This window comes from Amblyraja radiata, chromosome 13 (assembly GCF_010909765.2).
Source record: "Amblyraja radiata isolate CabotCenter1 chromosome 13, sAmbRad1.1.pri, whole genome shotgun sequence".
NCBI classification, from domain to species: Eukaryota; Metazoa; Chordata; class Chondrichthyes; order Rajiformes; family Rajidae; genus Amblyraja; species Amblyraja radiata.
Window position 1 is genome coordinate 46,196,660 of NC_045968.1, and position 23,393 is coordinate 46,220,052.

A 23,393-nucleotide genomic window follows, 5' to 3' on the forward strand; every position below is an offset into this window, starting at 1 on the left:
TTTCCAGTAATGCGGTCATTAAAAAGGCTCTGTTTGGTGATGGAAATCCATAGGCACTTGGAACAGTATGGAGCAGAGTGATGTGTTGATTTTCACTGGGATGCAGTGATCTGTAGCTGTACAACACATGAACGTTGTTCTGACCAGCTGATTCTTCCTCGGTCTGTTTCAGTTTGCAGCTGCTGTACTACATTACATCCAAGTTCTCTTCACATAAACATGCTGGAAGAACGACCAATGCTTCTGTATCCAACTTTCAAAGAACAGCATCAGTAGGAGAGAAGTATGTGACTGAGTATTTATGTATTCAGCAAATTTCCAGATTAGGTGCAATTGTGAAATTATCTTTTGAACTTGATTTTCCAAATTTTGTTATAATTCAGAAACTATCCAAAATTACTTGCTATATCAAAAACATCAAATCTTTATTGAAGCAACAAAATCCATTACAAAAATGGAGTAAAATTGGTTGGCTAGTTTATAAACACATCAATGCCTTACATGAACTGAAGATGCTGTTTACAAAAGAAGAAACAAAGTGCTGGAGTAACTCAGCTGTCTGACTCTCTGAGTTTCTCCAGCACTTTATGTCTTCTCAATCTCTTACAATGTCTTACAACCGGGTGCTCCGGTTGCCTCCCACATCCGAAAGGTGTGCAAGATTTATAGATTAATTGGCCTCTGTAAATTGTCCCTAGTGTGTAGGAAGTGGATGAGAAAGTAGGATAATATAGAACAAATCATCAAGGGTCGGCGTGAGCTTGGTGGGCCAAAGGGCCTATTTCTATGCTGTATCTCTAAACTAAACATATCTACTGCTCTTCCAAAATCATTTTTTTAGTTACCTCCTGAGAAAACTCAATCAGATTAGATCGTCTCCCATGCACTAAACTATGCTGACTCCTCATGATCAGCTCCGACTTTTAGATGAACTTAAATTCTCTCTCTTCACTACTAATCCATGGTAATGAAATACAAATAACATGTCTAAACACCTCCCAAATGCCACTTGCATCTGCTTCCACCACCACCCCTGGCAGCGAGTTCCACGTACGCATCACTCTCAGTAAAAAACTTACCCCACACATCTTTCAATTTCCCCACCTTAAAGCTATGCCCCCTAGTCTTCAACATTTCCATCCTGGGACAAAGGTTTTGACCATCTACGCTATGTACGCCTCGCATTGCAGTAACTGGTAAAAAGATTCTGCTTTGGTCCAGAAGCTCCCTTTGGGAGTCTGAGGACTAGTCAGTGTTGGGAAATGCAGAGACATGTATGATTAACTGTGCCATTCCTTCATTACCTCAGGTGACCCACTATGTTGTCAAAGCTAAGCTGTAAAACAGCCCAGGATTTGCCTTGTTTAAAAACTAACTTGTTTAAAAACTAACAGTAGGATCACTGCCCAGGTATTTAAAAATAATGGGGGGCAACATGGTAGCACAGTGGTAGAGTTGCTGCCTTACAGCACCAGAGACCCAGGTTTGATCCTGACTGAGGATGCTGCCTATACAGAGTTTGTACGTTATCCCTGTGACCCCGTGGGTTTTCTCCGCGAGCTCCGGTTTCCTCCCACACATCAAAGACGTACAGGTTTGTAGGTTGTGTAGGAAAGAACTGCAGATACTGGTTTAAATCGAAGGTAGACACAAAATGTTGGAGTAACTCAGCGGGACAGGCAGCATCACTGGAGAGAAGGAATGGGTGACATTTCGGGTCGAGACCCTTCTTCAGACTTGTAGGTTAATTGACCAGTAAAATTTATAAATTGTTCATAGTGTGTAAGATAGTGCTAGTGTACGGGCATCGCTGATCGGCACGGTCTCGGTGTCGCCAAAGGGCCTGTTTCCGCACTGTATCTCTAAAACTAAAACTAAAATGACTGACTTGCCATGTTCCAATTTTGGGTCAAAAACTGTACTGGCTGAACTATGTGCAGTGGCAAAAGTAACTTATGTACTTGAAGATTTGATTGTAAAGTGACGTGCCCACAAGTATAGGGAGGGAAGAGTAAAACTTAAATACTGCACAGAAATGTAAGACAGGGAAAATACATGTTAACAAATTTGCACTCATTAGCTCATCATGATAACACGATGTCATTGGTACTTTACAAAGTCAACCTGCATTTCCATCTAAAACTTCTCAGAATGATTGTGGCTTGCTAGAACTTCAGCTTGACTGTAAGAAATTTGGATCTGAGACTCTGGATCTGGATCTGTGTTTTAAACTACAATGGTAAAAAGATAAAGTTTGACAAAGACTAGGGAGATGGATTAAAGGGGATGACAGTAGATCAGCAGTGGTGCAGATTTAACAAGGTGCTTCATAAAGTAGACAAAATTGCTGGAGTAACTCAGCGGGTGCGGCAGCATCTATGGAGCGGAAATAGGCAACGTTTCGGGCCGAAACCCTTCTTCAGACTGATGCGGGGGGGGGGGGGGGAGGAAGAGGAGGAGCCAGAGGGCTGAGGAAGAGCTGAGCAGGGGAGACAGCAAGGGCTACCGGAAATTGGAGAAGTCAATGTTCAGGCCACCGGGATGCAGACTGCCCAAGCGGAATATGAGGTGCTGCTCCTCCAGGTTCCGGTGGTGCTCACTCTGGCAATGGAGGAGGCCCAGGACAGTAAGGTCGGATTCGGAATGGGAGAGGGAGTTGAAATGCTGAGCCACAGGGAGATCAGGTTGGTTAATGCGGACCGAGCGGAGGTGTTACCCTTGGTCTCACCAATGTAGATCAGCTGACATCTAGAGCAGTGGATGCAATAGATGAGGTTGGAGGAGATGCAGGTAAATCTCTGTCGCACCTGGAACGACTGCTTGGGTCCTTGAATGGAATCGAGGGAGGAGGTAAAGCGACACGTGTGTAGCATCTCTTGCGGTTGCAAGGGAAAGTGCCCGGGGAGGGGGTGTGAAGGGAACAACACGGCAATTTTGTCTACCTTCGATTCTCCAGCATCTGCAGTTCGTTCTTGAACATGCTTCATAAAGTGCAAGAAAGGTATGTTGTTGACATGCAGAGTTTTTCCAGTGTTTATATCTTGTACTCTTCTCCTCTCCAACCATGCATAACCCACAATCTACACAAATAACATTAAGGATTATCAATTACCAATTGTTTTAAAATGAACTTACAATCACTTTCGGACACAAGTGACTGGAATTTGGAGCAACAAACAAAGTGCATGAGGAATCATATTAATTATTTTCTTTCTTTAAGCTTTCCCCCCTGAATTATAAAAAAACTGCAATAGACCTTGAACCCTAGTGTGTGTCCTTCAAGAATGCGTAACAATTTAAAGGTGTTCTAAGTTCTTTATTTATCTACAGCAATTAAGTAATTCCGTTTTGAGCTGCTTATGAATCTTTCAAGCTAACAAACTGATAAATACCACAATGGTAAATATTAAACCTACTCTACGTCTGGTTAACAGGTGGCCACTTTACGGTGTAATTGTGACCATGTGCCTGGCCTGAATGCTATGTCTATCTGTGACCCAATCTATAAACAGTGTCCCAAGTGGTGATCCTGCCTCTGAAGATGTTAGTTGTTGGTGCCTGAGATGGCAGCAGGAACAAAAAAGGTAGATTACAATTAAAATACAAAGTACTTGTGCTATAACACCAGGATCAGCACTCAACCAAGCAAAACCCAAGCCCAAAGCTAAAGTAGTATCTAAACTGCTTGTACGCATGATGGTAATGACAAAATCTAACTCCATATGCAATAATAAGCTGCCTACATGTTAAGCACATAAAAACTGTTTGTGTAGATACAGGTATATCATTGGAGTTATCAAGTGGGCACCTCCCTTCACTGGTGTTTCGTTGAGTTAGGCCCACAACACCTCGGCTCAACAGTTAGTTGTGGCGTCCCAGAATCACTCCCTTAAATATCTGCTCTCGCCACCTATCCTACCAGTAGCTACTAAATAAAGGAAACTTACACAGAATACACTTACAAAGAAATACACATACCCCAGGTTATACATTTCCTTTCGGCAGGGACTGATCAATAGTACATTCATGTCACCTAAGTGCCAACCTATGACTATATCTAACAAGAGAGAGACTAACTAAATCCTTTGTTGTCACTATTAACCAGAAACTTAAATAGACCAATCACATCTATATTACTAAAACTCTGTTCTTGACCGGTTTTGGCTTTCTGTGCTGCGGTTTCCGAGAGTACGCCGCCACCTACGGCTGTCATTTTTGGCCACCTCGTTCAGAGCCCCCCTCCGCCGCATTTGTGCCGAGGATTTTTCCCGTCGATGAAAATTGACAGAGATATTAATGTTTTTACAACATTCCCCATTCTCTCTGCTGCCCCTGCTGGAGGGAGGGGGAGGGACTATAAAACCAGGAAGTGGTGTGCCTCAATCAGTCTCTGCAAGTGGTGTGCCTCAATCAGTCTCTGCAAGTGGTGTGCCTCAATCAGAGCTTTGAATGACAATGACAAATGTCTACAACACTGTGAGTACCTTTAATTTGGTTTGAAAATGAAAATATGGTTAGAGGTAAAAAAGCACTGCCTGCAAATGGTTGTTTGGGTTTGGGTTGAAGTAAAAAGGCACTCTCTCTCCCCCCCCTCCTTCTCCTCTCCCCCCCCCCTCCCTCTCCTCTTCCCCCCCTCCCTCTCCTCTTCCCCCCCCTCCCTCTCCTCTCCCCCCCTCCCTCTCCTCTCCCCCCCCTCCCTCTCCTCTCCCCCCCCTCCCCTCTCCTGGAACCACCAAACTGTGAGCAAAGATCCCAGTGATGTCACACATGCCTTTCATATGAGGGCACTACCTTGTAAGCAGAGTGCTGGACAATGCTCCCATGTCTGCATCCTTCACTGTCTCTTTCCCCCTATATTTTTTTTCATCTAATATTAAGCAGGCATTTCCTCTAAGTAATCACAAACACCCACCTAAATTAACATCAACTAGAAGTAAGAATGTGTGTCAGATAGCCTTTCACAGGTGATATTCTGGACATTATCCAATGCTTTTCTCCCATATGTATTGAACTTGTATTTTGGAGTTCAATTACATGTGATGGGACTGAGTACAAGGGTGCAGCACTAATATCGTTTTATCAGTCTTCACTGCCTCCAAGAGCCAACTGGCCTGCTGAGGCAGATAACGTCACCCTGGGTCACGAATACAAATCCACGCTTTGGCCACAAGCCAACCCAGGGCCTCAGTCCCAATTAAAAACAAAATAAGCCACATTTAAAACAAAGATCTGAGTCGATCTACAGAATGAACAACCAGTATATTGATATAGGTAATGAGACAGTGTATACCATACAACAGAAATCAAGTTTCTATGCAGTGTTTTCACACATTGATAGAAAGTATATCATTAAGCAAAAGGGAAAGTTGCTTTGGTGGAATCCAGTTGATATGAATGGAGCAATTGATTATTGGCTGAATTACAGTTCTTTGGCACTTTACTTGTTCCGGATTGAAATACTCAGGTCCTATTTCTGCTGGCCCTATCCAAAACATGCGTTTGTTGGCAATTGTACTTGTGAAGAAGGAGTTCAATCAATAGTGACACTGCACAAAGTGCTGAAGGAACTCAGTGGGCCAGGCAACATCCGTGGAGGGAATGCACAGATGACGATTTGGGTTGGGACCCTTCTACAGGCTGCAGATTTCAGATCCATCTGCTGTTTCTCGTGTGTCTATAATGACGCTGTTAGCGTGCTGGATAAATTGGGCGGGGAGGTTGTTTCCACAAGAAACCACCACGCGCCCCCATTAATAAATATCTTTCTTCAACACAGGCTGTTATCTCTTTAATGGTCAATTATCTCACAATCACCAGTCATGAAGCTGCCTTCTCCACTGTAATGGGTCCCACAATCAAATGTTGTGGTCTGACAAGTAGTGTACTACTCTTCATCCTTATTTGTGCTACTGTGTAAGTCTCACACAGATTCACATTTTCTCCAAGTATTTCATAAATAATGTTCCCCTACATGCAACTTAAAACCAATGTGCTTTCTCCTTTATTCCTCATTCTTATGCAGGGCATTTCGAACCTGCAACATTAAGTTTGTTTCTCTTTCTACTGTACTTTTTTTGCCTGACCGGCTGAGTGTTTCCAGCATTTTTTGTTTTTATTTCAGACTTTCAACATCGGAAGGTGATTTGAATTTCATTGTATGAACGTCACCAGTTTTCCAAGGAGTGAAAGTTCTCAAGGAACTTCAGGCATTGGAGTAGGTTGTCTGGCAGCAGTGGATACTGTAATACCTAGGTCAAAGAACCCCCTACCTCAGATAAAGAGGAAAAAGTGAATGAAATAACGGACATGAAAGTGTCGCACCGTGTCCATGGTAAACAACACCCTCTTACTTGTCTGAAGAAGGAGGAGAATCACAAGAGCTGATGTCATCTATATTAGGATGGTATAAAGCAATGGTCCCTGCCTGCTTTATTAAATAAAGAAATCTTAAAATTACAAAATAAAGAACACAAACTAGCAAGACTTCCTCTCACAGAGATAGCTTCCTTGTCTATTGCTAGGAAAATTGGAGAAAACAGAATAAAGAAAAGCACCCATGAGGATAAAACAGAACAAAATGATCAATAAAGTAATAGAACATGAACGACATCTGTCCATGGTGTACCCGTTTGGAATCATCAGTCTTTGATTTTCTCATCCATTTGGTTTCAGAATAAAAACATCATCCATGAAGACCAGGTTTTAATTATAGGTGATTCTTGCCTGTTCCTTGGTATACAGATGGCACAGTGGTGCAGTTGGTCACACAGTCGCACTGTCACACAGCGCCAGAGACCTGGGTTTGATCCTATCCTTGGGTGTTGTCTGTACAGAGTTTGTATGTTCTCCCTGTGACCTCGTGGGTTTCCTCCAGGTGCTCTGGTTTTATCACACATCCCAAAATCGTGTGGGTTTGTAAGATAATCGGCCTCTGTAAAAATGTCCCATACGTGTTGGGAGTTGATGAGCAAGTAGGTTAACATAGAACTAGTATGAATGGGTGAGCGATGGTTGGTGTGGACTCGATGGGTCGTAGAATCTGTTTCCATGCTGTATCAATAAAAATAATAATAAAACAGAGGTTAAAAAGAAGTCAAATGCATCCAGCTAACTCCGTCAGAAGTATAGACAAAAATTGCTGGTGTAGTTCAGCGGGTCAGGCAGCATCTCTGGAGAGAAAGGTCGGGTGACATTATAACATTATAGGTCAGGACCCTTTTTCAGACTGAAAGTAGGGGGTGGGGGGGAAGAGCTGGAGGCGACAAAGGACCAGTTCCGATCGGGGCCGGCTGACAGAAGTATGTTCATTAGTAGAACTCCACCAGCTTACCGCTGCTAAATTGCTTGATGGTTATTAATTAACATAAAAAGAAATGCATGCTCATGTTTTATTGCTGGCCTGATTGTATTGGTTCAAGGTTCACTATAATCTGTTCACTGCCAAGATTTTTTTCACTTGTATACTCTGACCTGAAAATACTCTGGGTGGCACTGACAGGTTAATCTCCATATTTCCTTATGATATTAAAGAAGGCCATTTGGCCTCACAGTTCACAAATTTGTGATTAAGCGAATGATTTTAAGTAGAAACATGAACCATAATATTGATCTGACGATATCTGATTGTACCCGATACACTGCAGACAGGTCTAAATATTCATTAACTTATTTATGTCGCGATTATGCTGATATTTGAACTGTGGAGACTAGCAGGATTGAACATGCTTCCAATGTGTTTAAAGTCCATGCTTAGGTGATAAGCCTTTTGATTACAATGTAGTTCAGCAGCCGCAAACCTGTACAGTCTAAGCACTTGGAGATAGGCACAAAGTGCTGGCGTAACTCAACGGGTCATAACACTTGGAGAACGGATTAGCTCTTGCCTGGAGCAATGATAAAATGCTGTAAATCCATGGACTGCTGCAAACCAGTGAATAGCAATAGATGGCTATACCCCACGCTGCTTCTTTGTGCCTATGGATTCTTCTCAACAATGAGACCTTCGGAGCCTTTTTTAATACCCTATCTTGTTGGACCTGACAAAAATTTAACCATTGACCAGGTAAGTATCAAAAAGTATATATTTGAATAAATACAAAATATCTTCAGACTAGATGCAGCTTTACCTTCCATCGTCAAACATCTCCTCCACTTCGGCCTTTAGTTTTATGGCAATGTTGGTGATGTCGAACAGTGAAGCGAGAATAATCTGTCCTGATTTATTTCATCAAAACCTCTCAGAATCTTTTTGAAAGTGAACCCGTGAAAGTGAAGAATATTCTACCATAATTGACCCATGAAAGTTGCCCCTTCTTCCCTCCTTTACCTTTATTATGGATTCCATATGATGACTCTTCTGCATTATATATGTTTTGTGGTTCAGGTTGGTCGATGAATTGGCTGCTGTAAATTGTCCCCTTGCATGCAGTTGAATGATAGAATCTAGGGGTAAACAAGCCAAAGAAACTTCCTCGACTACAGTATAATAACCGGAAAAAAATTAATATTAAAATTTTGGAAAGGCCCTATAACCCCCACAATTAAAATGTGGATTGTGGAAATGTCGGAAACCCTACATCTAGAAAGAATTAGACTTGTCTTAATGGACAAACAAGAAGTTTTTGTTAAAATATGGGCTCCATTCATTAACTATTTGAAGGGATAGATTGGCCCAGCACGAAAACCCAACTGAAACTTGAACTCAGGATTAGATGAAAAGTTATACTTTATAATCTACGAACCTATCTCCAATGATGTATTATAAGTAATTAATTCCACCTTTTCTGTGTTTTGATATTTCTAACTCTTTTTTCTCTTTCTCTCTTTTTCTATCTATATAAAAAAAACACTAGAAGCAGAATTAATCGACAATTAAAAATTTAAATAATGTATGATTGATGTATACGAAAAGTTTTTTTTACTATAATATGTAACTATACTTTATAATATGTTTGCTTCTAATAAAAATATTTTTTTTTAAAAAAGAATCTAGGGGTAATCAATAACAATGTGCAGCGAATACAATTGGATTAGAATAGTGTAGGATTAGTGTAAATGGGTGATTACTGGTCAGCATGGACTTGATGGGACGAATAGCCTGATTTCATGCTGTATCTCCATATCTATATAAACCAATACCAAGGATTTTCATGTAGCTTTGTTCAGATGTGGCATTCTGTTATTGACTTCTGTTATTAAATTTGTTTTCCCATTCATTTTCAGGTTACAAATGAAATATTTCCAGTATGGACCTACTCTTACATGGTAGTATTAATCCCTGTCTTCTTGGTCACAGATTATCTCAGATATAAACCTATCATAATCTTACAAGGAATGAGTTTTATTACTACTTGGCTAATGCTCCTATTTGCGCAGGGGGTCCTGGCCATGCAGTTCTTAGAATTCTTCTTTGGCATTGTGTCTGCAACTGAAGTAGCTTATTACTCGTATATTTACAGTGTTGTCGATTCAGACCACTACCAAAAAGTGACCAGTTACTGTCGGAGCGTTACATTGGTTGCATACACCCTAGGCTCCATTCTCGGACAGGTTTTAGTCTCAGTTGGGAATGTATCCTACTTCATTCTAAACGTGATTTCACTGGTTTCAGTGTCGCTGGCCTTCCTTGCTTCCTTCCTCCTACCAATGCCCAAAAGAAGCATGTTCTTCCACAAGAAAGAAGCCAAAGACAATCAGGTCCTGCCATCTACTGAAGACGTCAAGCCTGCCTCCGGAAATATTTGTCCTCAGAATGATCTAGACACAGCAGCCACCTCACGTTGTCCAGCCAGCTCGCGTGAAGGTGACCCTAGTCTGGTGAAAGCAACCGAACGCAAGGGCATGATGAAGGATCTCTTCCAACTGTGTTCTGATTTCAAGGAAAGCTATTCCTCTCCAAAAATTATCTACTGGTCTGCATGGTGGGCATTGTCCACCTGTGGGTACCTGCAAGTTGTCAATTATATCCAGGTGCTGTGGGACTACGTTGAACCATCCCAAAGAAACACGGTATACAATGGCGGCGTGGAAGCTGTGTCGACCTTTATGAGTAAGCTGAATTGTAACATTTATCTATTTTATGATAAGAAGTAACAACTTGTGAAATCATCAGGTCAATTTAAGTCAAGAGACCAAGAACAGAGTGTCTGTGTGCAAATGACAGAAAAGAGAACCAGTTGAATTCCTGTAAAGGTCCACGATGAGTCAGTGATCAGCCAAGCCATGCAGCGATACTAGGCAAGGGCATCAGTGGAGAGTGGTGGTGGCACATCACAAGAGCACCAAGTAAACCGTGGGTGAGTTAGACAACCTGACAACCACTGTCAGCACAAGAGGTACACAAAGAGCAGGAAAAATGGCAAGTCCCACACACAAGGACAACCAGTAAAGTTGACACCTCCAGGAAGGTGTTAATCGTAAGGTGGAAACTTGAGGAAATAAGCTAGGATTGATCATTGAACACTTCATGATTCTATGAATTTTGCACTGAAAGCTCGTAGATGAAAACTGCAGTTGTGTCTGAATGAGTGATCCAGGGCTGAATTAGTTGATGACTAATTAAGCAGTTATACTGCATTTCCCTGTTCCATTTCTTCTCTTGCTCATTGGTCTATTCAACTTCTTCTTAGGTTGCTTCTGAGATGTTTGATGAGGCCAATCTGGGATCCATAGTCTCTTCCCCAAATGGGCAGAGGGTGCCCTGGGTGGTTTGTGATCTGCACTGACCCTGGGCTTTGTGTGCTCCTGACTTTGAGGTTTTCAATGCCATCCCAGATATTGTTCCTCCCCTGTCATGGGCCAGAGATTCCCAGGAGTAGGTAGATTATGTTAAATTGTTTTTCAAAGGTACTTTGAGCACATCTAGAATATTTTTCTCTGTCCATCTGATAATCTTCTAATGGAAGATCACGGAATGGAGAGTCTTGGAAGCTTGTTGTCAGACATGCTCAAGATGTGGTCTACCCAATGGAACTGACTGAGTGTAATTAGGCCCTCAGTAGTGGGATATTGATGAATGTCAGTGAGGTTAGTGAATAAATTGGTGGATATGCTGACGATAGCTTTTTCAGCCTTGTGATGACCGCTCACAGGCATGCAGGAGGACAGGGATCACTGCTGTCTGGTAGCCCATGATTTTTTTGTAACAGTTATAAGATTTTGATCTTCAAACACCTTCTTCTTCAATCGACCACAAAAACTGAGCAGGTACACTGAAGACGATGATTAATTTTATCAACAATGCCTGCTTTTTCCAAGAGGTGGATCCTGAGATGTGAAAAGCAATCCATGACATAAAGTGCTGGAGTAACTCGGCAGGTCAAGCAGCATCTCTGGAGAAGATGGATAGGAGACGTTTCGGGTTGGGACCCATCTTCAAACTTACTCCAGCACTTTGTGTCATTGTTTTTCTAAACCAGCATCTGCAGTTCCTTATATCCACAAAAGCAGTCTATGTTTTAGCCATAGAGTCTTAAAGTCATAGAGCATGGAAACAGACTCTTTGGCCCAACGTGCCCATGCCGATCAACATGCCCCATCTACACTAGTCCCACCTACCTGTGTTTGGCCCATATCCTTCTAAACTGATCCATTCCATGTAACAGGCATAACAAATCAATTTTTGAAGATTTTGCCATCAACCTTTATTGCCAAAAGCCACCGTTGTATAATGACAGCAGGTTGGTTGGGGACTTTTGTCTTGTGGATGTTGAGTATAAGGCAATCTTCTCACATAAAGGTTATTTTGGCTGTGGTTACTTAACCGCTCCTGATGAATTAATATAATTCTACTTGTGTGTTATCAATGTTTAGTTAATCCAATGCAGTAGAAAGGGAGGGGTGGAAGAAAACAATGCATTTTAAAACATTCCTGCCCAGTCAACAGATTACGGGAAATAATTAATCCAATATTATAGTAGATTAAAAGTAATGAAAAAGTGTTGCTCTATTAATTTTCCAAAGCTTCACTAAACTAGTCATGTATAAAGCTAGTTGTGGCTATCCCTGTGAATGTTCCTTGTTGTTTTCAAGTGATATTGCTTGTTATTTGCAACCGATCCATAGACTGATTTATCAGATTTTTATCCACTATTGACATCATTTTTTGTAAGCACATCATAAACATTGATTACAATTAAAACACAAAGTACTTGTTCTTTTCCAGGATAAGCGCTCAACCTAGAAAACCAAGATACTACCAAAATACTATCTAAACTGATTATACCAAGTTATGCTGAGGACAAGAACTCACTCCATATGCAATAATAAGCTATCTACATGTTAACAAGCACATTTAAGAAAAACTAATCATGTAGATGCAAGTATATAACATACCTGCCAACATTTGAAAATGAAAAATCTTACTCTGAATGTGCGGGTTGACGGAGTGCGAGCGGCTGCCCACGGCCATTACGGGTGGGGTCCAGGGGCACGCCTTAGCTCCTGGATTTTAAGGGTTTTTTTTGTAGTTTGCCAATATCGCGATATATTCAGAGCTGCCAAGTTTTGTCAGAGCATTTCAGTATTCTAGTACCTGAAAATCCGTATTTTGCTGAGGAAATCAGTATTTTTACGCGGTGCCATTTTGCTGAAATTTTCTAAGTGCGGTCATTCCCATGCAAGAGTACAAGAATGCATAACTTGTTCATTGTGTATTTGTAATACAGTTTATTGTGTATTATGTCATAGCTGCTTTCTTCAATTTGTCTGGAGGTTTATCATTGAAAGTCATTTGACAGCAACGTTTCCCCATGGCCTGGGGAAACGTTAAGAGGCTGGAATCTCTATATCTCGTTTTTTTCTTTCTTTCTCCCTTTCTCTTCCCTCCCCCCTCCCCCTCCCCCACTCTCTCTCTCTTCTCTCCCTCTCCCTGTCTCTCCTCCCTCTCTCCCCTCCCCCCCTCCCTCTCTCCCTCTCCCATCCCCCCCTCCCCCTCTCCCCTCCCTCTCTCCCCCCCTCTCTCCCGCTCTCCCCTCCCTCTCTTTCATTCTCCTCCTCTCTCCCCTCCCCCTCTCTGTTTCTCTCTCCCCTCTCTCTCTTTCTCTCCCTCCCACCCCTCTCTCTCTCTTTCTCTCCCCTCCTCTCTCTCCCTCTCTTTCTCTCATTTTTCTCTCCTCCCCTCTCTCTCTCTCTCTTTCTCTCCCGCTCTCCCCTCCCCTCTTTCTCTCCCTCTCTCTCCCCTCCCCTCTTTCTCTCTTTCTTTCTCTCCCCTCCCCCCTCTCTCTCTCTCTCCCCTCCCTCTCTTTCTCTCTCCCCCCACCCTCTCCCTCTCTTTCTCTCCCCCTCTCTCTCTCTCTCTCTCTCTTTCTTTCTCTCTCTACCCTCCCACTCTCTCTCTTTCTCCCCCTCTCTTCACTCCCCTCTCTTTCTCTCCCCCTCTCTCTCTCTCTCTCTCTCCCTTTCTCCCTCTCCCCCTCCCCCTTTCACTCTCTCCCTTTCTCCCATCCCTCTCCCCTTTCTCTATCTCCCTTTCTCTCCCCTCCCCTTCTCTCTCTCTCCCTCTCCCCTCTCTCACTCTCACTCTAACTCTCTCTCTCTCTCTCTCTCCCTCTGCCCTCTCTCACTCTCACGCTCTCACTCTCTCATCTCAGCATCCCACAATCATTTGGCTGCAGCCATCTTCTGCTTCAGTAAGGGAAGCTGCTCGGTGATTTGCCGCAATGCTCCTCGGAGACGGCGTCTGATTGACCGCTGAGTGACATCGGGGAGACTAAGCGTAGGTTGGGCGATCGTTTCGCCGAACACCTCCGCTCAGTCCGCAATAACCTACCTGAACTCCCGGTGGCTCAGCACTTCAACTCCCCCTCCCATTCCCAATCCGACATTTCTGTCCTGGGTCTCCTCCATTGCCAGAGTGAGCAACAGCGGAAATTGGAGGAACAGCACCTCATATTCCGTCTGGGGACCTTGCGTCCGTATGGCATTAACATTGAATTCTCCCAATTTTGCTAGCCCTTGCTGTCCCCTCCCCTTCCTTAACCCTCTAGCTGTCTCCTCCCACCCTCCCATCCGCCTGCCCTCGGGCTCCTCCTCCTCCTCCCCTTTTCCTTCTTTCTCCCACCCTCCATCAGTCTGAAGAAGGGTCTCGGCCCGAAACGTCGCCTATTTCCTTCGCTCCATAGATGCTGCTGCACCCGCTGAGTTTCCCCAGCAATTTTGTGTACCTTCAAAATCGTACTGTTCCGATTTTTCACACTATTCTAATTTAAAAATCAGAACAAATACGATAAAATCGGACTAGTTAGCAGGTATGATATAATTGGGATTATCAAGTGGGTACCTCCCTTCACTGGTGTTGAGTTAGACCCAAGACACCTCTGGAAGGCTCAACAGTTAGTTGTGTCGTCCCAGAACAATGCCCCTCAATACCTGCTCTCACCACCTATGCTTCCAGTATCTACTAAACAAAGGAAACTACAGACGATTAATGCACCCCTACAAATGCTAAACACTTGCATCCTGTCTTCCACTTATCCTAACCCATATTTAAACTCGTAACGCCACAAATATCAACCTTGCATAAAACCGGGATATACTTACACAGAATACACTTACAAAGAAATACACATTCCGCATGTTATACATTTCCTTTCTACCCCCAACTGACACTATTAATGTTAAACTGTTGGTACTGTTCAATTTAACTGTGTGTTTGATTTTCAGTGAGTGACTCAATGACGTTTAAACGTCTGAATTCCCCTCTACTTGACTCCAGGTGCTGTCATGTCCTTTGCTGTGGGCTTTGTAAAGATGGATTGGGCAGTGTGGGGAGAACTGGCCCTCGGCATCTTCTCAGTGGTGGATGCTGGTGCTTTATACACTATGGATCGTGCAAACAATATCTGGGTTTGTTATGCCAGTTACATTGCTTTCAAAGCATCCTACTTCTTGTTAATTACCATAGCAACGTGAGTATAATATCTACATATATTACGAAAACTCTCATCTTGTTTGTTTCTTTGTATGTGTGCACTTGAGATCCCAAAACCCCACCAAAACGGTACACAATTTTTGGCCCACCATACTCACCATTGTCCTGTGATTTAGTTCAGATTGATGTTATATTTTACAAGTTATTGACATTTAATAACATTTCAAACCACTTTTCCACTTGCCCTGCCGTGTTAACGTCACTATGTTCACAATGACGTCACAATGGGATCCCGAATCTCATTTACATTAAAAAATCACGATTTAAAAATAATTTCAGTTTTAATCACATTCTTCCATTTTCATTAACAGTCAACATTATGTTTAGTTTATTTTAAAGATAAAACGCAATTTCCACTGAGGGTAGGGGAAAGGGAGGGAGAGGTGAGGGAGGGAATGGGAGAGGGCAGGAGGAGAGGGGAAAGAAGAGGGAGGGTGATGAGGAGGGGGAGGGAGTGCTGGGGGATGAGGGGGAATGGAGGAGGATAGGGTTAGGAAGAGGGATGGCGAGGGGCAGTTGATGGAGGGATGCCGTGACCACATCACAACGGGGAAATCTGGCATCACAACAGAAACCCCTCAGCCAAGCCTGCGCAGTTGGGGGCTATGGGGCACCGTCATTCAATGTGATCATGGCTGATCATTCACAATCAGTACTAGTCAAAATTTTAACTAGTCAAAATGTCTGTTAATAAACAAGTCACTTCTTCATAAATAAACTGCTTGAAAATAGTTCTAGATCTTTGAGTTGTACTGAGCACAATCCCCAAACAATATCTTTATCTTCTAAAGGGTTGAAGACAGGTCAGTCTGAAGAAGTGTTTCGACCCGAAACATCACCCTTTCCGTTTATGCAGAGGCACTGCCTGGCCTGCTGAGTTACTCCAGCATTTTGTGTCTACTTTATCTCTAATGCTGAACTTTCACTTTCATGCATTTTCCTTATTTAAGTCTATTTAATACAAAATAATTCTTCTGCTGGTGAAAATGGTAAAGATTTGGATCACAGAGCCACGACAAACTTCAGATGCTGGAATCTTGAGTAAAACATAAAGTGTTGGAGTAACTCAGCGGGCAGGCAGCACCTCTGGAGGACAAGATAGTTGACATTTAAGGTCAGGGTTCTTCAAATTTGGGTCATGTCAGTGGTACATTGAACAATCTCTGTTACAAGCTGGGCACTTGCACCCAAATGTCTGCTGACAGGATTCCTGAACACTGGTGCTGATGCTTGGAATTTCCAATGTTCCATTTGCAATCAGAAATGAGACAGTAGTACAAGGAAAATGTTGAGGAAAGATTTTCATTTGGGAGAAGTGTGTGCGTGTGTGTGCGTGTGTTGGTGTATTGGGAAAGGGTGAGTGTAGAAGAAGTGTATAGGGTGATTTCACTAAAGGTCACTGGAGCGTAGATCCGCACCCACGTGACCGCAAAATTTAACTGGAGTACATGCGTCACTTCCGGTACATGTTAGTGAATGGGAAAACACGCACTTTCACACCCGTTAAAAACATCGAAAACGGCCCGTTTTTGAGCTGCAATTAACTGTGCCAGTCGGGGTGACCGTGAGGCACAGCTACCTAAATTGACAGTCCAAAAAAAAGATAGAAACTAAGGTAAATTCAAGAGGGAGCTGATGGTGCAAAAACAGCGGAAGTGCTTAGCGGACATTCGCCGTGGAGATTTAAAGATCGAAAATATCGGGAATTATCGCGTTTGCTCGCTGCATTTCATCAAAAGTAAGGCATTATTGACGTTTTATCTTTATTCATTTGTTATATGAAAAGTATTAAAAGTGAAAAATCCGTCAGTAAAATTGCAAAATCGCCCATGGTTCTCAGGTGGGTTTTAACATGCAAAATGAAAACGCTTCTGAAGCGCCATTTACCATTTAAATAATCGTAAACTATCAATGCGTTTTGAAATAAATTTTACTCAGATGCAAGCTAAGCAATGGGATAATTGTCAGCTGTTAGTTGGACAAAATTAGGACATTTTATTATTTGCCAAAATATATTTCTCAATGTTTCTTGTTTAAAGCCTGCACAATCAGTAAAATTTATTTCAAAACGCATTGATAGTTTACGATTATTTAAATGGTAAATGTAGCTTCAGAAGCGTTTTCATTTTGCATGTTAAAACCCACCTGAGAACCATGGGCGATTTTGCAATTTTACTGACGGATTTTTCACTTTTAATACTTTTCATATAACAAATGAATAAAGATAAAACGTCAATAATGCCTTACTTTTGATGAAATGCAGCGAGCAAACGCGTTTAAACCCGATATTTTCGATCTTTAAATCTCCACGGCGAATGTCCGCTAAGCACTTCCGCTGTTTTTGCACCTTCAGCTCCCTCTTGAATTTACCTTAGTTTCTATCTTTTTTTTGGACTATAAATTTAGGTAGCTGTGCCTCACGGTCACCCCGACTGGCACAGTTAATTGCAGCTCAAAAACGGGCCGTTTTCGATGTTTTTAACGGGTGTGAAAGTGCGTGTTTTCCCATTCACTAACATGTACCGGAAGTGACGCATGTACTCCAGTTAAATTTTGCGGTCACGTGGGTGCGGATCTACGCTCCAGTGACCTTTAGTGAAATCACCCTATAGGGAGTGATTTCTAGCAATCCAGGACATAAACTTTAAAATCCTGTTGACATGAAGCAGTGTATTTCAACTCTCAGGCCTTACTAATTTTGAGATGGAATCATCCTGCTCGCAGCACAATTTGGGGTAGCACCCCGGCACAGAGGTACACATTAATCCTTGCAACCTTATTTAGTTTTTCTTTCTACATGATACCATCCTTAACTTATTTAGTCAGACACAGATCCTAATTCTTTCCTTCGAAGCTTACTTTTCAACCAGGCTTTATCCTTGATGCCAATGATTGCAGTAAAGGTGCTCACCAGTGCTGCTGAATACTATCAGTGGGGAGAGGGGATGTATTACTAAAATTCATCAACAGGGAGCCACTCACCTATTGTTGCAGAGTAGAAGATCCATGGGTGTAAACAGTTTTAGCGATATTTAGCAAGCAAATGCTTGGTGCACTTGTAAACTGCTCCATCTGCTGGAACAGTACCAACCTTGCCTCTTTATTTTAGCTGAGTTAATGTCTATATTTGATTAAGGAAATGTAGATTAGTGTGTCGATACTATATATATATATGTTACCACACAGATTATGCTTGATGCACATTCCTTATGTCACTCATACTACTGGATCGCCCACAGGCTTATTAGTGAGCTCTCTCTCTCTCTCCAGTTAGACTAACTGAATGCATGGAGCCAAAAGCACCTTGTGTTTCCTCCACAGAGTTGCTAATAAAAGACTATGGATTGTAATCACTAAGTGTGAGTCTGATCATTTCCCACATGGTGTCAGAAGTGGGATTCTGTGCAGTGTGCAACAGTTTGGCACCACATCAACAAAAGCAACCACTTCTCTCACACAAAGATTAAAACACTGCCATTAAGCGACCACACTAATCTACAGGAAAGTTGATCTTCAACAGCATTACCAGATGATTGTGGACAAGTACAATTAGCTTAGGGTAATCGGACCATTGCGTGCAGATGTAAATGAGTCTGAAGAAGGTTCCCGACCCAAAACGTCACCTATCCGTGTTCTCCAGAGATGCTGCCTGACCCACTGTTACCCCAGCATTTTGTGTCTTTTTTTTGTAAACCAGCCTCTGAAGTTCTTGTTTCTACTGTAAGTTAGTCCTTATGTTAATGGTGCACACACAGTTGTTCCTATAATATTATAGTTGTCCATATCCAGATTTAAAATGGAAATGTGCTGACTTGCATTTTATTGGTATTCCCCCTTAAAGATACTCTGTTGTTGCTGATCTATACTTGACTTCCCCCTAGGCCCATGCCCAATTCCACTTAGGACCACCCCCACCCTCAATATATCAGCTGTCTCCCTAGGGAAGTCACCCAGTACCCACTCTGCCCAGTTTAATATGAGCTATTTGCCAACTGCAGGGGACGCAAACATGGGTCTCAAACTGCCTTGAACCTCAAGGAAGTTGCAATGTAAATGTGGAACCTCCACACACTCAACACGAAAGGCTGAAATGTTGTTCTATTCTTTGTTAAATTAGATTCAAACAATTATTTCCCTCATCAAGGTTCCAAATAGCAGCTAACCTGAGTGTGGAGCGCTACGCTTTATTGTTTGGGGTAAATACCTTTGCGGCTCTACTTCTGCAGACCATTCTGACCATCATTGTTGTGGATTCAAGAGGCCTTGGTTTGGATATTATCACCCAGGTGAGTTAAACAGTGGATTCCATGAGTGAGCTGTAGTGTTGTAGTTTGGGCAATATGGAAGATCAGGTTTGATTTATGGACATATTATTCACCAGTAGATTGAGAACTATTAGAATGTAAATCAAGACAGCACAGGAACAAGCCTTTCGGCCCACAATGTTCTGTGCCGAACATGATGCTAAGATAAACTAATCGCAATTGCTTGCACATGATCCATATACCTCATCTTCTGCATATCCACAGTCAGGATCGAACCCAGGTCTGGCACTTTAAGGCAGCAACTCTAATGCTGCATCACTGTGCTGTCTGAGTTCCAGGAATTGTTAGACGAAACTCTGAAATAAGTTATTAGTTGTGATTTATCAATAGCTCTTTTTGATATGAATCAAAATGTCACAGGTTCAAATCACTCTCAAAACCAAGGGCTGAATCACCATTTTACACGATTACACCTCCTTCAGTCTTATTTATTCTAAACACCGTTATTTTTTTAAAACACATATGTGAAGTCACCAATATTCTTCCTGTAATTAGAAACAAGGAACTGCAGATGCTGGTTTACCAAGAAAAGACACAAAATGCTGGAGTAACTCAACAGGTCAGGCAACATGGAAAACATGGATAGGTGGACACCTATCCTTGTTCTCCAGGGATGCTCCCTAATCCACTGAGTTATTCCAGCATTTTGTGTCTTTTCTTCCTGTATTGACTTGTCTTTTGTAAGCTGGAGGTATCCGGATCAATGTGTTGCATCCCTTCAGTTGAATTTTCAGTAAAATAAAACCAAAGCTATTATATCCTACTTGTAAAGCATATAACCTGGCAAATTAGTCTGGGTAAATGTCTTTAGACTTTAAAGATAATGGCCCATTAGGTCCACACCATCCAGCGATCACCCCGTACACTAACACTATCCTACACACTAGGGACAATTTACAATTTTACCAAAGCCAATTAGCCTACAAATCTGTAGGTCTTTGGTGTGTGGGAGGAAACTGGAGCACCCGGAGGAAACCCACGCGGTCACGGGGAGAAAGTACAAACTCCATATAGACAGTAGCCGTGTGTCTGGCGCTGTAAAGCAGCAACTCTACCGCTCCTACTACTCAAGCATTAGCTACTGTATTCGTTACATTGAAGCAACATTGTTGAGGCCCTATGAATCCAGCTGCAACCCATGTTTGGTTTTATTTTGCAGTTCCTTGTTTATGGGACATACTTTGCAGCTATAGCAGGACTTTTCCTCATCAGAGGAATTTACACCTTTTATCAAAGTCGACAGAAAAGAACTCGGCAGGATGGGTCAGAGGTCATCAATGAAAACACTTCACCATCTGGAACTGAGACATACCTTGCAGAACGATTTTGACATTTTGTCCATTGAAAAGTGTTGGACTTTTGTTGTTAGCATTTCTCACTCAATCCTCTTGGTCAGGTGGCTAGAACATTTGTCCAGGGATATCTGCAAAGATCACATTCAATTAGTTACTCATTAAGAAGATAAAGGACCATTCATGGGATTCAATCCAATGCAGGAAATCGGTTATTTTAGATAGATTAGATAGCCTTTATTGTCATTCAGAGTTATTTAGAGCAAAGTCACAAACGAGCATACCAAATTTATTAAACTTAATAGAGGAATTTGGGTCTTTTTCTGGATATAGAATAAACTGGAATAAAAGTGAAATCATGACATTAAAACCTCAAGAACCTACACACTTACTGAAGTTCCCCTTTAAAATCGCAACAGAAAAATTTAAATATTTGGGTATTCAGATTACTAGAAAATATAAAGCATTATTCAATGCTAATTTCATGCCTTTATTAAATAAACTTAATACGTTGATTAAATTTTGGAAAACACTTCCCTTATCATTATTAGGTAGAATAAATGCAATAAAAATGATCTTCCTACCACAATTACTATACCTATTTCAATCTATACCGGTATATATACCAAAATATTTTTTTTTTAAATTAGACTCTAATATTACTAATTATATTTGGGACTATAGATCACATAGAATCACAAAAAAACACTTATGTAAACCAAAAGAGGTCGGGGGACTTTCACTTCCGAATTTTATGTATTATTACTGGGCAGTGCATATTAAGAATATGATTTATTGGTTGGATAGTTCTACCCAACAGACAGAATGGATAAAAATGGAGAAGGAGGATTGCCATCCTTGTAATATAGGAACGATCCTCTTCTCCCCAAAAAAACTGAATAACACAATATATAAGAAGAACCCAATTATATATGGTACAATAAGAATTTGGAAACAAATAAAATTATCTTTAAAATTAAGAAATCTATCACTGTTAATGCCAATAGCGAATAACCCTTTATTTAAACCATCTCTTATTGATAAGACATATAACCAATGGGAAAGTCTCGGAATTAGAAGGATCGGGGATATGTATGAAATGGGAAACTTACTATCATTCCAACAATTACAATTAAAATTTAAATTGAAAAACAACCAATATTTTAAATATCTTCAGATTTGCGATTTCGTGAAAAAATATATACAAGGATATCAAAAAGTAACTCCTGACTTATTGGAAGAGGCAATGAATATTGAAGCTGACTCACAAAAATTAATATCATATTTATATAATAGTATTCTAAATATAGACCTACCATCGACAGAGGTACTTAGAGAAGAGTGGGAACGGGAACTAATGATAAAAATTACGAAGGTTAAATGGGAAAAATACCTGATATATATTCACAAATGTTCAATTAATGTAAGACATAATTTAATTCAATTTAAAATTGTACATAGATTATATTATTCAAAAACAAGATTGAACAAATTTTATCCAAATATATCCGCCACTTGTGATAAATGTCTAGCCCAAAAGGCAACTATAACACACTCCTTAGTCTCCTGCATAAAACTTTATAGATTTTGGAATGATATTTTTGAAATATTTACAAAATTATTCAAGACAAGAATGGAACCTAATACTGAAATGATTATATTTGGCGTAATGGAAGATGGGAATAAATTGAACACATCTCAAAATCTATTCCTTAACTATGGTTTAATAATAGCAAAAAAATTAATTCTTAAATTTTGGAAGGGTACATCAATACCAACGCTTAAAATGTGGATTGCAAGTATGTTGGACACCGCTCATCTTGAGGAAATGCGATTCCTCCTAATGGATAAATCAGACCAATTCATAACGAGTTGGTCTCCATTCGTCTTTTTTTTGGAATCATATGGTGCAACACAATTGTAAAAAATAACTGTTTCAGGACTGGACGAGGGTTGGTCAAGACTATAAATAATGATCTCCTCTTTTTTTCTTTTCTTTTCTTTTCTCTATTCTCTCTCTCAACTTTCTTCATTTACTCGTTTTCTTTTTTCACACACTATATATTTCACATCTTTCTATCCTTTACTATCTAACTTCTTTTTCTTATTCTAATCTTTTTTCAGTGTAACAAAAAAAAAAAAAAAGAAGTTGTACATAAAATGTATTATGAAAATATATATTAGGCACTTTGGTGCCATATGACTGTACTTACTTCTAATAAAATAAAATATTTTAAATTTTTTTTTAAAAAAAGAGTTATTTAGAGTGTTTAAACACATTCCTTTCAGCCAAGGGTGTTTTATTGTTAGATACTAGACAAAGTGGGACCCATTGGGTCCAGTCCCCCCAACACGCGGTTGCGTGGGGAGGGGGTGGCCTGCGGCATCACACACACACTGACCAACCCCTCGCACACACATTAACCACCCCCACACACACTAACCATCCCCATTGATATTATATTAGTATTATTTATTCGCTCCTTTTACCCCATCCCCCGCCCTATCCACTCACGTATAGCCCCCAACTCACAGGCGCAGCTAGAGAGGGACAGGGGCACAGAGAGGGACATGGAGGCACAGAGAGGGACACAGAGAGGGATGCAAAGGCACCGAGAGGGACACAAAGAACACAGAGGCATAGAGAGGGGCGCAACGAGGGACATAGAGTGGCAGATAGGGACACAGAGGCACAGAGAGGGAGGTGGGGAGAGGGAGCATGAGGGGGGCAGAGAGGGAGGGGGTGGGGGTGGGCAGAGAAGGAGGGGGGTAGAGTTGAGGGGTGGGGGGAGCGCGTTGTCACAGGGGAGGGTTGGTTCCCGAACTTCACAGCGGCTGCAGGCTCCG

At 41.4% G+C, this 23,393-nt stretch overlaps 1 protein-coding gene across 1 annotated transcript; it reads left to right on the forward strand.

The window, feature by feature from the left end:
• Positions 1 to 7,811: 7,811 nt before the first annotated feature.
• Positions 7,812 to 22,979, forward strand: LOC116979974 (thiamine transporter 2-like). Its single transcript, XM_033031968.1, has 6 exons — positions 7,812 to 8,062; positions 9,223 to 10,048; positions 14,714 to 14,906; positions 19,074 to 19,215; positions 20,414 to 20,758; positions 22,804 to 22,979. The coding sequence occupies exons 1-5, from the start codon at positions 7,892 to 7,894 to the stop codon at positions 20,582 to 20,584; spliced, it is 1,503 nt and encodes a 500-aa protein (XP_032887859.1). The 5' UTR covers positions 7,812 to 7,891; the 3' UTR covers positions 20,585 to 20,758; positions 22,804 to 22,979.
• Positions 22,980 to 23,393: the final 414 nt, after the last annotated feature.

Excerpts from the sequence above, each read along its gene's own strand:
- LOC116979974 (XM_033031968.1), top strand. The coding sequence starts at position 7,892 with ATGATAAAATGCTGTAAATCCATGGACTGCTGCAAACCAGTGAATAGC. Across the intron at positions 10,049-14,713 it reads AGCTGTGTCGACCTTTATGA|GTGCTGTCATGTCCTTTGCT; the intron begins GTAAGCTGAATT and ends ACTTGACTCCAG. Across the intron at positions 19,216-20,413 it reads GTTTGGATATTATCACCCAG|TTCCTTGTTTATGGGACATA; the intron begins GTGAGTTAAACA and ends TTTATTTTGCAG.